This window comes from Scylla paramamosain, chromosome 7 (assembly GCF_035594125.1).
Source record: "Scylla paramamosain isolate STU-SP2022 chromosome 7, ASM3559412v1, whole genome shotgun sequence".
NCBI classification, from domain to species: Eukaryota; Metazoa; Arthropoda; class Malacostraca; order Decapoda; family Portunidae; genus Scylla; species Scylla paramamosain.
In genome coordinates this window covers 5,498,813-5,517,500 of record NC_087157.1, presented here as the reverse complement: position 1 = coordinate 5,517,500, position 18,688 = coordinate 5,498,813, and the positions used below count along the sequence as shown (strand labels likewise).

The following is an 18,688-nucleotide window of genomic DNA, read 5'->3' as shown; positions in this document are numbered from 1 at the left end:
TTCTTCTCAACTAACCTCTCCGTTTTAGGCGTCCTTCCATCTCTCTGTACCAGTGAAACCCTTCCTTACTTCCCTCCTGACTTTATATCCATCCCTCACTCCCCTTCTCTCACCCCCCTTCCTCCCTCACACCTCCCCTTCCTCCTCCTCCTCCTCCTCCTCTTTCTCCCATCTCGCCCTCTTCTTAATCAAGGGTAAGAGGAAGGGACCGTGATGAATGGACTTGTATCGGCCAGGTATAGGAGGCGACGGTTCGGAGGCAAGGAGACAGTGAATCATCCTCCCTCTCCTCTTTGTCTGCAAGCGCCCTACAGAACTATTTGTATTGCCATCAGCTCGAGTCTCCCAGCGGGTCCCCGGGCGCTCGTTCCTTGCCTCCCGCGATCGCTCCTGTGACCTGATTTGCGTTTTCTTTCTCTCGTCTCTCTCGTTTTCGTTTCCTCGTTTGCTGGAGTTGACGTAAATGAAGAGGTGATATGATCTTGTTTTTTCTATATTTGTCTTCTTTTGCTGTGTTCCTTTTTTCTTTTTCCTTCTTTTTTTTTTTTTTTGTGTGTGTGTGTGGTGAGGTGAGGTGATAAGACGGATTATGAGGAAGAGCAGGAATTGAAGGAAGAGGAGGAGGAGGAGGAGGAGGAGGAGGACGAAAAGAAAGAGGACTAGACTAGAGGTTCTATCTTCATCCTAGTGTGTGCGTGATCCTCCTGCAGGTCATGTGGTGCGTAAAAGCCGTACACACACACACACACACACACACACACACACACACACACACACACACACACACACACACACACACACACACACACACACACATACAGGGGCACGCACACCCGACAAAAATAGCAGCGTGTGAATAGGACATTTATCTTCCAAGTTCTTCTATATTCCCTGAGCGACACCGCCGGAAGACACCCAGGTTTATTTATTTATTTTTTTAACTTTTTTTTCACCCTTTTCTTTTGTAAGTTTTTTTTTTTTTTTTTTTTTTTTTTTTTTTTTTTTTTTTTGAAGGGGGGAACATCAGAAGTGAACACGAGCGATGGGCGTTGATGGAAGTTTTTTCTCTGACACACACACAGTACTTTTTTTTTTCAACTTCCTCCTTCCTCTCCCTCTCTCTCTCCCATCCATGACCTGTCGGCATTCGAGGGAGTGTCTGGGATTTATTTATTCAACCGTTCATCCCGTCAGTCAGTCCGTCAGTGGGCCAGTCAGGAAGTCCGTCAGGTAGTCATTCAGTCAGACACCTCGTAGTTATTAAGGCTGCGGCGCTTGTGCTTTGAGAGAGAGAGAGAGAGAGAGAGAGAGAGAGAGAGAGAGAGAGAGAGAGAGAGAGAGAGAGAGAGAGAGAGAGAGAGGAATATTATGTTTTAAATTTGTGAGGTGAGGTTAAGGTAGGATCGGATAGCAGCTGTAGTAGTAGTAGTAGTAGTAGTAGTAGTAGTAGTAGTAATAGTAGGAATAATAATAACAACAACGATGTTTATGGTAGTGAAAATGCTGTATGTTTTAAAAGAAAATACATGTGCATTTCATCTTTGTGCTTTATTTTTGTTGTTGTTGGTATTGTTGTTGTTTTTACTTTTTTTTTGTTCTTGTTGTTCCTCCTCCTCCTCCTCCTCCTCCTCCTCCTCCTCCTCCTCCTCTCCTCTCCTCTCCTCTCCTCTCCTCTCCTCTCCTCTCCTCTCTTTTCCTTTCCTTTCCTTTCCTTTCCTTTCCTCTCCTCTCCTCTCCTCTCCTCTCCTCTCCCCTCCTCCCCTCCCCTCCCCTCCCCTCCTCCTTTCTTCTCACCTCTCCTCTGCTTTCCCCTTTTCCTTTCCTCATCCTCGTAAGTAGTTTTCCCCTCATATACTTTCCTCATAAACCATCCTCTCCCCCTCAGGTCCCTCCTACCTCTCCCATCTCTTGATCCCTCCATTGAAACATAACTAGAGACAGGAGGATCACAGGGAGAGGGAGAGAGAGAGGGAGGAGGGAGAGGGAGAGGGAGGCGAGCTGTCTGTTTCTTGTGATGTTGTTCTGATCGATTGCATCTGTTGGGAATCGCTAGAGTGTGTAAGGTGAGGAGAAGGAGGAGGAGGAGATGGAGGAGGAGGAGGAGGGAAGAGGAAAGGAAAGGAGGAAGGGAAGGTCGTGGATTGTATATGTGTGCGTGTGTATGTGTTTGTTTACGCTTGGTGTGTGTCTGTGTGTGTGTGTGTGTGTGTGTGTGTGTGTGTGTGTGTGTGTGTGTGTGTGTGTGTGTGTGTGTGTGTGTGTGTGTGAAGGGGAAGGACACGTGGGAGGTGGAATCGTGTATGACAAAGGAGGGAAATGAATGAGGAAGGGAGAGAAAGGGGAGGAAATGATGGTAGGTGATGAGAGGAGGAGGAGGGGAAGGAAGAGGAGGAGGAGGAGGAGGAGGAGATGAGTTAGTGTGTATGAGGGAGATTAATGGGGAGTCAAACGAAGGGTTGTGTGTTTATTCATATCCTCCTCCTCCTCCTCCTCCTCCTCCTCCTCCTCCTCCTCCTCCTCCTCCTCCTCCTCCTCCTCCTCCTCCTTCTCCTCCTCCTCCTCCTCCTCCTCCTCCTCCTCCTCCTCTTCTCAGGTAAATATAACCGAAAACCAATACACTTAAATTCCCTTTCTTTCCCTCACCTTATTTGGAACCAGAAAGAAGAGAAGGAGGAGGAGGAGGAGGAGGAGGAGGAGGAGGAGGAGGAGGGAGAAAGGGAATACCAGTAGGGCATAAAATAGGGGAAAAACGATAGGTATGCCTGGAGAGAGAGAGAGAGAGAGAGAGAGAGAGAGAGAGAGAGAGAGAGAGAGAGAGAGAGAGAGAGAGAGAGAGAGCAGTGTAATAGCCTGTTAAAGAGACAGATGTAGGGCAGAATGGAGGAGGGAGTCGTGATGAAGAGAGGCAATAAAGAGAGGGAAAGAGGAGAAGGGAGAGGAGGAGGAGGAAGAGGAGGAGGAGAAGGAGGAGGAGGAAAATGGCTGAATTAGTTAAAGAGAAAACAATAAATAAATGGAATGTCGAGAAAAAAGGAAGGAAAATTTTGAGTTAATGAGTGATCCTGTTTTCTCTTTTCCTTTCCTTTTCTTTTTTTATTTACATTGTATTGGTTCAGTTTCTTTATATTATTTTTCTTCTGATTATTATTTTTTTCCAGTGAATATTCATGTTTTTTTTTCACTCATTTGACTTGTTTGTTTACGTAATCTATTTCATTCTCTCTCTCTCTCTCTCTCTCTCTCTCTCTCTCTCTCTCTCTCTCTCTCTCTCTCTCTCTCTCTCTCTCTCTCTCTCTCTCTCTCTCTCTCTCTCTCTCATTAGAAAAAGCACCTGCAATCTATTACTTGTCCGGGCTGACTTCCAGATACACGAGAGAGAGAGAGAGAGAGAGAGAGAGAGAGAGAGAGAGAGAGAGAGAGAGAGAGAGAGAGTGGGAGGGGTGGGAAAGAAGACAAACAAACCGACAGATAGACAGAGCGACACACATACATACATGCAGACAGACGGATGAATAATAGATACAGCATCGCATCTAGACTTGTGGGGGTCCTAAATGGGATTTGCTTTGGGGAACCCTCACAGGGCCGCGCTCCCATTTCATGACTAATGTCCAATAGGGCGCCGCCACCACCACCACCACCAGCTCCGCCTCCGCCCCCGCCGCCACTCTCCACTGCGGCACGTTGCGTATAGTTGCCATCACCATCACCATTAGTGTAGCACAGTACGAGTTGGGGTTTAATGTATACGATCGTGTTATGTATTGAGGTGAAGTGTATGGTTAGTTTGTGTGCTGCGTTTCGGGACGACCTGGGATTTTTTTTTTTATTAGTACATTATTAATTTTTGTTCGTACAGTATAGCACAGTATGAGTTAGGCTTAATTCGTTTGTTAGCGTTATGGAAATTAATGAGAAACAGTGCTGTTTCGTGAGTGCTGCTTCGTGGACAGCTTCAAGAGTTTTATAGTTGAATGTTTGTGTGTATTAGTGCAGTATAACACTGTATGGGCTTAGTTGTGGTTCGTATGGTGGTGTTATGAAATTAATGAGGCATTTTATTATTTCTTTAAGGTGTTTTCCGTAATAACCTTTTTTTTTCTTTTGAATATATATCTATTTCATTTTTTTTTACAGTACAGTTGATTCTAACTTTTTTTTTCTGATTTGACAAGAATAACATTTGGTGATGAATTTAAAAGGTTCATTGCAGCGTGTTTTAGGGTTTTATCATATATTCTTGGATCGCCTTGTGTGGATTAGCGATAATAGATTAAGTTAGTCAGGAAGAAGGAGATAAATGCTCTTTTCGCGTGCTCCACTTTGTGTGTGTGTGTGTGTGTGTGTGTGTGTGTGTGTGTGTGTGTGTGTGTGATGTCGCAGGTCACGACTAGTGAAATGTCAACAGACGTACATTGATTCATTTGGCTAACTATCATTCCGCTTTCTCTCTCTCTCTCTCTCTCTCTCTCTCTCTCTCTCTCTCTCTCTCTCTCTCTCTCTCTCTCTCTCTCTCTCTCTCTCTCTCTCTCTCTCTCTCTCTCTCTCTCTCCGCATCCCCCTCTCAAACTACACATACCTCAGCTCACCCAGACCAGCATCTCCTTTCACCTCCATTTCTCATCTCATTCTTCCTCACCTCTCCCTCTCTCACTCCCCATCACTCTCCCGCCCTCACTGTAAATTCACCACCCCTGATGCAGACTAGGTAGGTGTTTGTAAATACGCGATATCAAGTAAGACCTGTGAATTGTAATTGCTAAACGCATTCCTTCGCGCGCTATTGCAATTCAGGTGCGCGGCTGTGAAGTTGTGCTGCTTGTGTGTGCGTGTGTGTGTGTGTGTGTGTGTGTGTGTGTGTGTGTGTGTGTGTGTGTGTGTGTGTGTGTGTTGTGTAGTGTCTCTTATCCCTTTAACTGTGATAAGCGCCAATTCGCAGCATTAAAAGCATTGTACAAAATTCTTATAATCACCTACAAGAAAACGGACTGAAATAATGCGCAATCCAGTTCTTTGTGTAATATCTAAAGACGTCTCTAGTTTGTGAAGGAGGGATGTGCCGAATAACATTTTTAAACAATTGATTAAAAGAAAATGATAAATGTGAGTACAAGAAAAAACACGGACGGGACAAGGGTTACAATCACAGTGAAAGGGTTAAGTGAGAGGAGTGGAGTTGTTCTGATATAGTGTATGGTTTATGTTGTGGTTGCTGTTATTTTTTATTTGTTTTATTTTTCTTGGGGAGTATGGGATGGGGATTGAAAAGTGCCTGTTGTTTTAATTCCTTCATTATCGCGACAATGTTAAGTTTATTCTGGGTGCTGTTAAAAAGTCATATTGATTCTAAATAAGGTGATATTTGTTGTGATAACACCAATAATAGTCTTCATTTACTCATGCACGACTATTACGTATACCTCTGTTAACTCAATTCTGACTAATAGCCAATGATTTTATGAAGCCTGGAAATTGTCACGAGTACATAGACAGACAGATGGATAGATAGGTAAACATTTTTGCATCGGCCACAGCAACATGCACATTAAACTAATGAGGCAATATTTATCTTGTGTATTTTTACCCCAGCCCAATTCGTCATCACGGTGTTGCTAAGCTGAAAAGAATAAAATAAATGAATAATAATAAATTTTCAGTATTATTTGTGGGTGCTATTGGAGGCCATCAGACGCCATTATACACCGTGGTGCCAAAACCAACAGAAATGCACTAATTCTCAACTACAACAGCAATTTAGTTTGGCGGGTACAGTTTCAGTATTGAATTTATTATAAAGAAAGTTAAGCTTATAAGTATTAAGTTTGTGGTAGTTTGAAGGTTAAGTTACTACCACCAGCAGTCACTACCACCACCACCACCACCACCACCACCACTACTACCATCACGGTCTGTGGGTTATCACTGGCTATTTGATTTAGTTTGCATTGGTGTTGACTTCCATGCACGTAAAATCAATTCACTGCCTGGGTTTGTTTACATTACTGTGCTTGCCTCTATTATTCCGCCGCGGCCTCCTAACACACACACACACACACACACACACACACACACACACACACACACACACACACACACACACACACACACACACACACACACACACACACACAGGAGTGGGGAGATGAAGGTAAAGGAAATGGGGGTCATATCCTCCCCATACATCAATATTGCTGTTCCCTCCTTCCTCTCCCATTCTTCCTCCTCTTTCAAAACCCCTCCCAACCTCCCTGCCGTAACGAGAACTCCTCCTCCTCCTCCTCTTCCTCCTCCTCCACGCCTTCTTCTTCTTCTTATTCTTCTTCTTCTCCTTCTCCTTCTCCTTCTCCTTCTCCTTCTCCTTCTCCTTCTCCTCCTCCTCCTCCTCCTCCTCCTCCTCCTCCTCCTCCTCCTCCTCCTCCTCCTCCTCCTCCTCCTCCTCCTCCTCTTTTAGATACATGTTCACTCCACAGGTCAGTAAGTAAAGGGCGGCAGGAGTTCGTTTTCGTCAGTTTATGGTTAATATTTTCGCGGCTGGAATTGAGTCTATAAGCGTATTTTTGTGGCTGTTCGATGGTGTAAGTTTTCTGACCTTCCATAAATCCAGGTGTTTACAGGTGCCCGCGCCAAGTAGGTGCTGAGTCTCAGGGTGTAGGAGGAGAAGGGAAGAGAGTTACACACACACACACACACACACACACACACACACACACACACACACACAGAGAGAGAGAGAGAGAGAGAGTTGGGGAGAATATTGATTTTTTTCTCTTCTTCCTAGATAATTTTCAGTTACTTGGCGTATGAAAAAAAAAAAAAAAGTATATTTCTCCAATTCTTTCCCTTCCCAAGACAATGAAAAAATATGAAAATGATCTGTGTATGTACTGTATGAAACGATGAACTATGTATAATGATCTACGTGCAATAATAGTCCAGTAGTCCTTTCTTTATCTCTTTGTCGCGTCCATTCCTGTCCCTTCATCATCCGTTTATCACCGAATCCCTCTCTCTTCCTCACATAATCCCCAATATAATACGTTCCTAATACCTTCCTAACTCTGTATTCCTTAGCGTCTATTTTTTTTTTTTTTCTCTCACCAGGATTATTTTCAAAGGCCACATAGATTCTCATGATGGTTTGAATGTTAATCATGCAGAATCCTTGTTAAACTGCCACTAGAATTATATATAACAAAAAAAGCCTTTGAAAACTCCAGCAACTCACTAGAGCCTGTTAAAAAGTAGTGGAGGTGAGATGTGGATATCTTTGTTAAACTATCACTAATATTATATAACAAAGAAAATCGTAAAAAAAGAAATCCTATAACTTCCACTACAGCCGGATAAAAAAAAAAGATATATAAGCCGCAGAAACGTTTGAGAATACAGTTTCAGTTCAACTCAATTCCATAAAGGACAAGTGGAAGGGAAAGAGAAAATAAGATACCGTACAATAAAGAAGAAAAAAATGGGAGGAAAGAAGCCCAATAGTAGAATGAAGATGGTGAGACGACAGTTCCTTATCTCCTTCATTACTTAACTTACCCTCTTGTCTCTCTCCTGCAGACGGGTGGACACTGATGCGCGAGACGTGGGACCGCCGACGCTGGCAGTTTGACGTGGTGCTGACCCGCCTGCACGCTGACTACGGCGTCTCTCCGTTCTTCAAGGTGACGGTGGTGCCAGACCCGCGCAGGGAGGGACACAACATCATCAAGGTGAGGATCCTGTGTGATTTGGGCTTGTGGGTGGAGGTTGTGATGTGGTGGGAGTGGAGGAGTGGTTGTGTCGTGTTGTAATGTGTGGATGAAGTCAAATGTGATGTTATGTCTCTCTCTCTCTCTCTCTCTCTCTCTCTCTCTCTCTCTCTCTCTCTCTCTCTCTCTCTCTCTCTCTCTCTCTCTCTCTCTCTCTCTCTCTCTCTCTCTCTCTCTCTCTCTCTCTCTCTCGATAATCCCGGAGCTCAAGGCCTCGACCAGGAACAAACAACGAAGGAGACAGGAAGGCCATAACCGAGCACCACCACCACCACCACCACACCACCACCACCACCACCACCACCACCACCACACCACCACCACCCTCCAACACACCATTCTCTGCTACTTACCACTACCCTAAACTGGCCCTCCCTCCTTCCCTCCTCCTTCTCCTCCTCCTCTTTTTTCCAGCTTCCTTCGCAGGATATTGTGGTTTTGGCGCCCGGCATCCCCCTCCCCTCACTCTCTCTCTCTCTCTCTCTCTCTCTCTCTCTCTCTCTCTCTCTCTCTCTCTCTCTCTCTCTCTCTCTCTCTCTCTCTCTCTCTCTCTCTCTCTCTCTCTCTCTCGTATTCTCTTTGTCCTTCCTTTTTCTTTTACTTCTCAATACATTTACTCTCCCTCCCTCCCTCTCTCTCCCTCCCTCCCTCCCTCCCTCCCTCCCTCCCTTCCTCCCTCTTCCAAGACACTGCAACAATCTTTATTTTTTTTCTTATTGGGGTCAGGATATTAGAGGTCAGCCGGAAGTTGGCTCTCCCGTCCCTCTCCTCTCTCTTTCATCCTCTCGTTCTCCCTCCTTTCTCTCTCCCGTAATTTTCTTTCTCTCAACTCACACCCACGAGTAAGCGAATCATTGTTATTGCTGATTATTTTCTTAGTGGCTCGTCAAGAACATCATTGTGAGGTGATCAATTTTCTCCCATGTAATTTTAGGAAGTTTATGATTGGGTGGTTTGAAAAATGAGCGGAATGAAAGTTGATGCGGAAACTAATTTGCACGAGCGGGAGGATAACTACGTATATAAGAAGTAAATGAAGAGGAAGATGAATGGGAGTATGATAGAAATCCGTCTTGTCTTTGTTTATTTGGGCAGCATTTCTTTTTCTTTTTACCTGGGATTTTTTTACGTTAATCCTTTGACTGCCACTTAGTACACCTTTACCAAAATACTATTCACTCTTAGATATCTTTACTTTTTTCTACAGCCACTTCCAATCTTTGAAATGGGAAGAAATTGCAAGATGTATTCTTTTTCATGGCTAGCTTTCTTGTAGATGCTTATAAAGACTTCATGCATTGCTTCTGGTGCTGCTTATTGCTTCGTGTCGCAGTGAAAGGGTAAAGGAGACTGATCAAGGATGTGAAAATAAGAGAGGGAAAGAACAACGCTAAAAATGCCTTTAAAAAAAAAAGACAATAGGAAAAGGAGGAGAATGAAAAAAGAAAGAAAAAGCTGACCAATTTAGTTCCAAAGATGTCATGATACCCCTTTTTGAGGCTGTTCAAGTTCCACACATACTCACTCACTCACTCACTCTCTCACTCACAGTCACACCCACAAGCATCCCTCACAACTTAGCTTCTGCGTCTCCATTTAAGGATGTTAATAAAGCCAGAATTAAAATCGCATTCTGTAAGCAAAAAGATGTTACTTGTGCTGTGCAAAAAATTATAACGTTGAAAGACACACACATAAAATATTCTAAGTTAATAATCTCACTCCAGCATTCTTTTTCTCTTCCTCCTCCTCCTCCTCCTCCTCCTCCTCCTCCTCTCCCACGTTAGTCTGAGAGTAAAAGGATCGCACAGTCTGGTTGAGTCTTCCTTCCGAGTCTTATTCCGACGTATTTTTCATATTTTCTGCTCGTTTCCGCAGCTTCTCCTCAGCGGCGGGTCACTGTTGGTCCTGATTCCCCTTAAAGCCCCGCGCCGCTCCGCCACACTCCGCCACTCCCTCTATCTTGCCTTTCTTACTATGCCTCATCTTTTATCCTTCTTGTTGTTATTGTGATTTCTGGTTAGTGAGCTTATTGTCATTGTTGTTTTTTTTATTATTATTATTGTTGTTGTTGTTGTTGTTGTTGTTGCTGTAGTAGTAGTAGTAATATTATTAGTAGTAGTAGTAGTAAAAGGTAGTTTATTTTTATTTAATTTGGTTCTCATTATTATTCTTAATGTAAAGTTGAACTTGATTATATTTTTTTTTCTTCAATCTTTTTTCTTATGTTATTATTCGTCTGACGGTAGTGGACTTATTAATCATTTCTGTCTCTTTTTTTCTTAGCCAAACTTTTTTTTTTCTTTCTTTCTTTCTTTCGTTCTTTTCTTGTAACTGCAAAGCGGATGCATCTTGTCTTCAGGTGAAGGAATCTTTCGGTTGGGCAGAACTCGCCATGCACCGAGATAGATAGTTATAGAACACATAATATATTCGGTGGGGTAATAAAAGAAAGGCAGGGTAGACAGAAAGTACAGATTATGAAGTAGGAGGAAAATTTGCTGCGATGGCTTGGAATAGACAGACACCAGAGAGAAATGAAAGGAGATTATTTCCTTTGTCTTGCGGTGGAATTGTGCACATTGGCTGTAATGCTAGTAATGATGATAAATTATGATGATGATGGTGGTAGTAATGATGATGGTCTTGTTTTGAGGAAACTTTTGTTCTGCCTCTCATTATTTGCCTTTTCTCATTTCCATCCAAACTTCAAAGCGGTGTGTTGTCGAGTCAGTTCACAGAAACCCCTCGCCGTTAAAAGAGACGTTTGTGATGACGAATTTGGCGGTCACGTGTTTGCGAGGGAATGGCTCAGCGATGCCTCATGACCGCCCTATTATCCCGCAACACTGCACACTGAAGGAGGGAAAAGATGCGGAGTTGCGGCAAGGACATCCCCGAGTAAGAATTCCCCCTCTTGGATGCCCCACGTCTTCCTCCCACGCGAATCAGAATAAAGGGAAGGAAGAAGAGAGAAGAAGAGGAAGAGGAGGGGGGGGAGGAATGGTGCTATTGGGGATGCCTGGCCGCGTGGGAAGTCTCGGGGAGGAAGGAAGGGCTCGGGGGTCACTGGGCCACATCAGTGTAATTTCAGGATCGAGATGAGCGTGAGTCTAGTTCAACTTTACTCCGAGCATCGATTAAAGCGATTATATGGGATTGTGGAGTTCTGCCGACCTCATCACTGTGCCGGGGAGGAAGAGGCAGACAGGCAGGGCGGGGAGCGATAGAGAAAGGGAGGAGAGGAAGGAAGGAGGAAGGAAGGCAAGGGTCACGGAGAAGGGTCAGCTCGATGCAACCTTTATCACTGTTCACCACTGTCACCACAACTGTTCCTCATGCCTTATGCATCCCTCCCCCTGTCCTGTTCCCTTACACTTCCCTTCTTACTCCCTTTCCCTTCCCTTCATTTCTCTTCTTCCTCCTGCTTCTCTTATCACTTCCCTTCCCCTTCCTTCACTTACCTCAACTCCATTTACCCTTTCCTCCATTCTTTGTCTCATCTTTTCCCTACACCTCCCTCATTACTCCCTTTCATTCCCTTCCTTTCTTTTCTTCCTTCTGTTACTGCTATCTCTTCCTCTCCCTCCACACACCTCAGCTACATCTACCCTATTCTCCCTTCTTTACTTCCTCTTTCTTCTCCTTCTCTTTTAACTCCTTTTCCTCCATTCTTTTCCCCTCTCTCCCCTCCTCTTCCATTCCCTTCCTTTATTCTTCCTCCACCCCACTTTCCCTCCACACACCCTCACATTCTTTGCCTTTTTCTCCCTTTTACTCCCTTTCCTCCATTATTTTCCCCTTCTCTTCCCTCCTTTCCTTATTTTCCCCTCCCCCCTCCACAACCCCGGACATTTAGCCTCCCCATCCCAACTTAAGATGATAATAGATTACTGGGAAAAATTTTGCTGACGGAGGGAAGAAGCAAGAAAAATTCCCTCCTGGGTTGCATTTTTGTCCCCGAGCAAGAAATTTGTCCCATTGGTGCAGGACGATTGTGTTAGCCAGACTTACGCCGCCCTATGATGACCCTGTTCCTCTTGCTGTACCTCCTCTTCCTCTTGTCCTGCTGTTCGTCCTTGTTGTCTCACTTCATCGTGCTCTTCTCATCCTCCCCTTTCTCTTGTCTCTCTCTCTCTTGTCCTCGTCTCACTCCATCGTGCTCTCCTCTTCCTCCTTTTCCTCTTGTCCTGATATTCGTTCTTATCCTCGTCTTACTCCATCGTGCTCTCCATCTCCTCCTCCTCCTCCTCCTCCTCCTCCTCCTCCTCCTCCTCCTCCTCCTCCTCCTCCTCCTCTCGTCAACAATAGTAACACGAGCGCCAGTCATACTTACTTCTTTTCAACCCTGTGGTGAATGTAATGCCTCGTTTTCTTTTCACGGCCACAAAAGAAGGAAGGACTGAACAATGTGCTTAATTACGTCCATGAATGAGAGAAAAAAATAAATCCTGCATGATAATTAAAGAGTGATGTTGCGAGGGAGGGAGGGAGGAAGGGAGGGAGGGAGGGAAGGAGAGAAGAGCACGAGGAGACAGGGAGGAAAGTGAGTGGCTGTTTGTTACACGGAAATACACACACACACACACACACACACACACACACACACACACACACACACACACACACACACACACACACACACACACACACACACACACACACACACACACACACACACACACACACACACACACACACACACACACGAGTGGAGACAGACAGAGGCAAGAACAACTAAAACACGATCAATTTTTTCGCTTCCAAGCAGAAAATCACATTAAAAAATATAATATAGCTTTCTTTAACGTTTCAGGGGCAGAGAGAGAGAGAGAGAGAGAGAGAGAGAGAGAGAGAGAGAGAGAGAGAGAGAGAGAGAGAGACTTCCCTTAACCAAACTTTCCCTACAACAATAACAACAACAACAACAACAACAACAACAACAACAACAACAACAACATCAACGAGATAACAAGGGTGCTGGCTGGAGATAGAGGCATTATGAGCACTGCATTTGAAACTTTTAACTCTTTGCAAATGAAATGAGAAAAATATCAAAAAAAGGTCATTGGGGGAAGTTGGGAGTGCAGAGTCAAGAGGAGGAGGAGGAGGAGGAGGAGGAGGAGGCTGCAGACACTGGCCGATAAAAGTGTAATGCATTGAGGGAATAGTTGGGGAAGTGTTTCAAACGGCTTCATAGTTCTGAGAGTTTTTGTGTGCTTGAAAAGAGCGTTCGTTGTGACCCAGAATGGCAAAGGTATTCATGAGCTCTCTCTCTCTCTCTCTCTCTCTCTCTCTCTCTCTCTCTCTCTCTCTCTCTCTCTCTCTCTCTCTCTCTCTCTCTCTCTCTCTCTCTCTCTGGGGAAAAAAAAGGGAAACAGATCCAATGGGAGACAACTTTTAAGGGAGAGGGGTCGGCGCTCCCTCCCCTCTGCTGCATAAAAATGAGAAAGTTTATTCCGGATGACTTTGTGTGTTATGCTTCGAAGCGATCATCGTAAAGTGACGGGGAGAGAGAGAGAGAGAGAGAGAGAGAGAGAGAGAGAGAGAGAGAGAGAGAGAGAGAGAGAGAGAGAGAGAGCGCATATAAAAGAGACATAAAGAAGACAGACAGACAGAGGCAGAGAGAAACAGACATAGATGAAGGCATAAAGATAAACAAGAGACAAGGCAAAACATAGGAAAAAATAAATAAAACACATACACAGACAGACAGACAGACAGACAGACAGACATGTACAGACAAACAAAAATAACATTACAATATTCACAATTGTATATTTCTACATTTTTACTTTCCACCCTCAACAAAGCGGCCGTAAACTCTCTCTCTCTCTCTCTCTCTCTCTCTCTCTCTCTCTCTCTCTCTCTCTCTCTCTCTCTCTCTCTCTCTCTCTCTCTCTCTCTCTCTCTCTCTTGATTTTACGCCCTTCCTCTCCATCTCTCATTCTTTCCTCTTTCCTCCTCGTATATTCTGCCCCTTCCCCTTTGGCACTTGGTGGGTGGAGGAGGAGGGGGAGGAGGACGGGAAAGGGACGGAGAGTAGAGAGAGGGAGGGAAGGAAAGGGAGGAATGAGGGGCAGTAGTGATGGATGAACACGATGGAGGGGCGGCGCGAGGGGACACTATACTGGAGCAAGAGTAGTGGAGTAGGAAGGAGTTATATCACCGGGTCTGGAAGGTCTGGAAGGTCTGGAAGATAAGGTGGTGGTGCTGTCCTGGAAACTGAAGCATCCAGACCAGAAAATATTAACATGAATTTGTACAGATTATTCCACTGAGAGGGACTGTGTGTGTGTGTGTGTGTGTGTGTGTGTGTGGGTGGGTGGGTGGTATGGGACGGAGAATTTAATTAAGACGTGTGTTAGCTGTGATGTGCGGCACGGAGGGAGAGAGGGAGAGGGGAGAGGAAGAGTGTGTGGTGGTGGAGGGAGAGATGGAGGGTCTGTGGTGGATGTGGTGTGTCATGTGGCAGGTGTGGAGGACGTGTGGAGTTGGGGTCACCACGAATAATAGATTGAAGGCAACCACACTCTCTCTTCTCTCTCTTTGCTTTGCTTGGGTGTCATGTCAAAGAGGAAGAGGTGGAGGTGGATAGGAAAATAGGAAGATAGGAAGAAGAAACGGAAGAGAGATAAGAAGAAGAAAGATAAGGAAATGGAGAAGGAAAAAGAAGGCAAAAAGAAAAAAATAGAAGGAGGAACAGGAGGAGGGGAAAGATAAGAAGAGGAAGAGGAAGAAAAATAAGAAGAGGGAAGAGAAGAAGAGGAAAGATAAGAAAAGGGAGAAGAAAAGAAGATAAGGAAAGACAAAATGAAAAAGAAGAAGTAAATAAAAAAAGAACAAGAAGAAACAATAAAAAAAAAGAATAAGGATGGAAATAGAGCACAAATAAAAAAAAGGATAAAAAAACGAAAAAAGAAAGAACAGGAAGGAAATAAAACAAAACAAAAAAAACATACCAAAAAAATGAAGAAGAGGGACGAGCAGAAAAAAAGAAGAAGAAAGAGGGAGGAGAAAAGAGAAAAGCGGAAAGAGAAAAAAAAGGAGAAAACCAAGGACAAGTGTGAAATATGTGGAAAATCAGCAGTGAGTGAGGAAGAGTTTTAGGAATCAGTGGAAGATGTAGGAGAGAGAGAGAGAGAGAGAGAGAGAGAGAGAGAGAGAGAGAGAGAGAGAGAGAGAGAGAGAGAGAGAGAGAGAGAGCACACACAAACACCTGGTGGAAGAACACGAAGGAGGAGAAGAGCGCATCCTGAGGCCACGGAATGGGGCGTTTGTTCTCATAGAGGAGAGCCCTGTGTGAGAGAAAATGTTGAGTGGGAGTTTACCCCGTAGAGCTATCTTTACTGCCCAACTTTGCTCGTGAGGAAATACGTGCAGCATATCCCAACCCTACTGCCATCTCTCAGTGTTATTTTTTCTTTCTTCCTTCCTTTCCTCCTCCTTCTTCTTCGTCTTCTTATTCTTCTTCGTCTTTGTTTTCTTTTCTTTTTAATCTTCGTTACCTTCCCCACCACTCGTATATCTGTCCTGGCTGCGTGCGTGCGTGCGTGCTTGCGTGCGTGCGCGCGTTCTGCGCGCACGTGCTTTATGTTGTTCGCATTTTGTCTTTATTCTCTTTGTAAATGATTTCTCTATCGACTGGTGTATATGTATATATATATATATATATATATATATATATATATATATATATATATATATATATATATATATATATATATATATATATATATATATATATATTTATTTATTTATTTATTTATTTATTTATTTATTTATTTTACTTTATTTATTTATCTTTTTTTTATATTTAGATGATATTTGATAATATTTCTCAAGTACTACTAAATTCTGCTTATTTTTTCTCATTCTTATACATTCCTACGTTTTTTACGCGTGTGTATTTTCGTTCGTCCATTTTTCTTACTCTGCATCGACATTCACTGGCACATGTAACTTTTTATATGTCTCGGCGTGCATTTTTTACGAGTTTGCCGTCCCCTGCTTCACTCGGTACACAGCAGACTACTGAATATTAATGGAAATTTGTTGTGGAGGTGAAGAAGGAGGTAGAAGGGTCGATGATGAGCTGGACGTGAGGATTGGTGGTGGTGGTGGTGGTGGTGGTGGTGGTGGTGGTGGTGGAAGCTGAAATTTTATGTTTTATTAATTCCTTTACTGATATGTTTTTTTTTTTTTTTTTTTTTTTGTAATAGTCAAATAGATAAGTAGGTAGATAATTCATTGACTAATTGTGCTGTACATAAAAACAAATACTTGTCACAAAAAAAGTAAATGTTTTATTTAGCAGCTGATCAGATATACTTATTGTGGTCCATAACATCAAAGAACACTGTGGAAAAATAAAGTTTACATGAGCACTGAAAAACAGAGAATAAGAGACTCGACATCTTCAATGATAACCAAAGAAAAAAATTAAGTTGATCATTTTGCTGTTATGTTCGTTCTTTGTTTACATTAAGAGCACCGAAGGGAAATTTTTGCATGGAAACACAAACAAAAAGAATATAAAGTTAATTTTGTAGTTTCTCTAAGCTACAGAACTATTTAGAACACTAATAAAGAAAAAATATACAAAAAATAACAGTGTCTGAAAATATTAAACAATTATGGGAAGAATTAACTATAATAATATAGCGGTGAAAGGGGCGGGCAGGATTCAAATACGTGGCTGTACATCTATCCCAGTAATTTACCACGGATCATTGCAGCAGGGTGGCTAGAACATCACACTAGCATTTACGAGTACACTCTCAAGGAGCCTATCAGGGAATCAGTAACACTTTTATGCACATTTTTCTTACGTCCGCTTGTAATGTTTTGTCGCATGCACTGTGAAGAAAAGAAGAAAGAAAGAAAGGAAACGCAGAGGAAAACATAACTCAGCCCAAAAATATGAGAAAGCTACACAAAGATACACAAAGACAATCACACTACGTTGGTGTTTACGAATAAGAAAGGAAAAATAATATAAGAAAATAATAACTCAGTGGGAAAGTAGAGGAGAAAGGCAGAGATGTGCAGCTTCCGAGAAAAAAAAAGAAAGGAAAAAGAAGAATAAAAAGTGATAGAAGAGGTAAAGGAATGGCAGGAGTTAAGGGGATCAGGGCAGCAAGCAAAGATAGATACCTCCACGGCTCGACAGGACGCAGACAGGACCATTAGCCTCCACTTATTAGTTTATCTCGCTAACTCCTGCGTCAGGCGGAACTGTGGCGGCGTGCTGGAATCCGTGACTTACCCGCTCGCGTCTCTCTCTCTCTCTCTCTCTCTCTCTCTCTCTCTCTCTCTCTCTCTCTCTCTCTCTCTCTCTCTCTCTCTCTCTCTCTCTCTCTCTCTCTTTAACTGAGTACGCGTTAAAGCACCGCCGTAACCTTCCTGTGGTTAATCATATCCCACGAAGCAGACGGGGCAGCAACATCCCATCTTTAAACCCCACTGCCATGACCCTTCCCCCTGCCAACCCCCTCCTCCCCGCCACGATGCCTGACCAAGAAGAATGGTGGGTTCGCCTTTAAGAGGAAAAAAATATGTGACTAAACACGAGCTAAAGGTGATCCCTCTCTCAGGTGAAGTAAGAGGAGGAGGAGGAGGAGGAGGAGGAAGAGGAGTGGCGACCTTTAAGGGAAATGAGCTCCTCGGATAGGGAGTTCGACCTTGTACCCTTGCGTTCTGTTCCCACCCAGACCTGCCCAGTTTTGCCTCGTATCGCTCCGCCGCACCCCTATATCAGAACTCTATAATCTCCGTCTCCTTCTTTAAAGTCCGCGGGAGGTGTCAGGAAGGAAGGAAGAGGAGAGTACGTACGTAAGGTTGGGAAAAGGTGAGAGTGTTAGAGCAGTGGGAGATTTGGGAAGGAAGGAAGGAAATATGGAAGGTAGAAGAGTATGTACGGGGAAAAAAAGAATGTTAGAACAATGGAAGGTTTAGGAAGGAAAAAGAGTGTGTAGGGTTGGAAAGGAAGGAACAAAAAAAGGTTAAGCAATGGAAGATTTGGAAAGGAAGAAAAGAAGGAAGGAAAAGACTATGTAGGGTCGAGGAAAGAACAAAAAGACGGGTAGAGTAACAGGAGATCTAGAAAGGAAGGGAGGAAAGGAAGTACGTAGGATCGGGGAAGAAAGGAGAAAAATGTTAGAGGAATGAAAGTTACAAAGGAAGAAAAGAAGAAAAGAGAGTACAAAGGATCGAGAAAAGGTTAAAAAGAAAATAAAGAGAGACAGTAGAGGAAGAAGGACTGGCATTATGAGTTAGGAGGAGAAAGAAGAGTAGAAGAGAGGGAGCGCTGGGGAGGAAAGAGAAGAGGAAGGGATGTGTAATAAGTAAAAGGTATATTTGTTTAGCAGATAAGCAGCGCATCACACAGACAGCAGGAAAACAATAAACAAATCCTTTAAGTTCACTCGACTCTTCCTCCTCCTCCTCCTCCTCCTCCTCTTCTTCTTCTTCTTCTTCTTCTTCTTCTTCTTCTTCTTCTTCTTCTTCTTCTTCTTCTTCTTCTTCTTCTTCTTCTTCTTCTTCTTCTTCTTCTTCTTCTTCTTCTTCTTCTTCTTCTTCTTCTTCTTCTTCTTCTTCTTCTTCTTCTTCTTCTTCTTCTTCTTCTTCTTCTTCTTCTTCTTCTTCTTCTTCTTCTTCTTCTTCTGCTCCTCCTCCTCCTCCTCCTCCTCCTCCTCCTCCTCCTCCTCCTCCTCCTCCTGCTGCTGCTGTTGCTGCTGAGTGGACAAACACAGGTAGCAAGCAGACAGGTAAGTAGTCGAGAAGCCCACGCACCTGAGAGAGAGAGAGAGAGAGAGAGAGAGAGAGAGAGAGAGAGAGAGAGAGAGAGAGAGAGAGAGAGAGAGAGAGAGAGAGAAACACGCAAACATACACACCCTCAAAGAAAAAAAAAAGCTTGAATGAGAAGTGCA

At 43.6% G+C, this 18,688-nt stretch overlaps 1 protein-coding gene across 1 annotated transcript in view; it reads left to right on the top strand.

Annotated features, from left to right (window-relative positions):
- Nucleotides 1–18,688, top strand: part of LOC135101947 (endothelin-converting enzyme-like 1) — a 108,340-nt gene that overhangs the window by 64,910 nt on the left and 24,742 nt on the right. Inside the window, exon 3 of the mRNA XM_064006389.1 lies at nt 7,567–7,718. Within this exon, the coding sequence (XP_063862459.1) occupies nt 7,567–7,718 (152 nt within the window). The remainder of the gene's footprint in view (nt 1–7,566; nt 7,719–18,688) is intronic.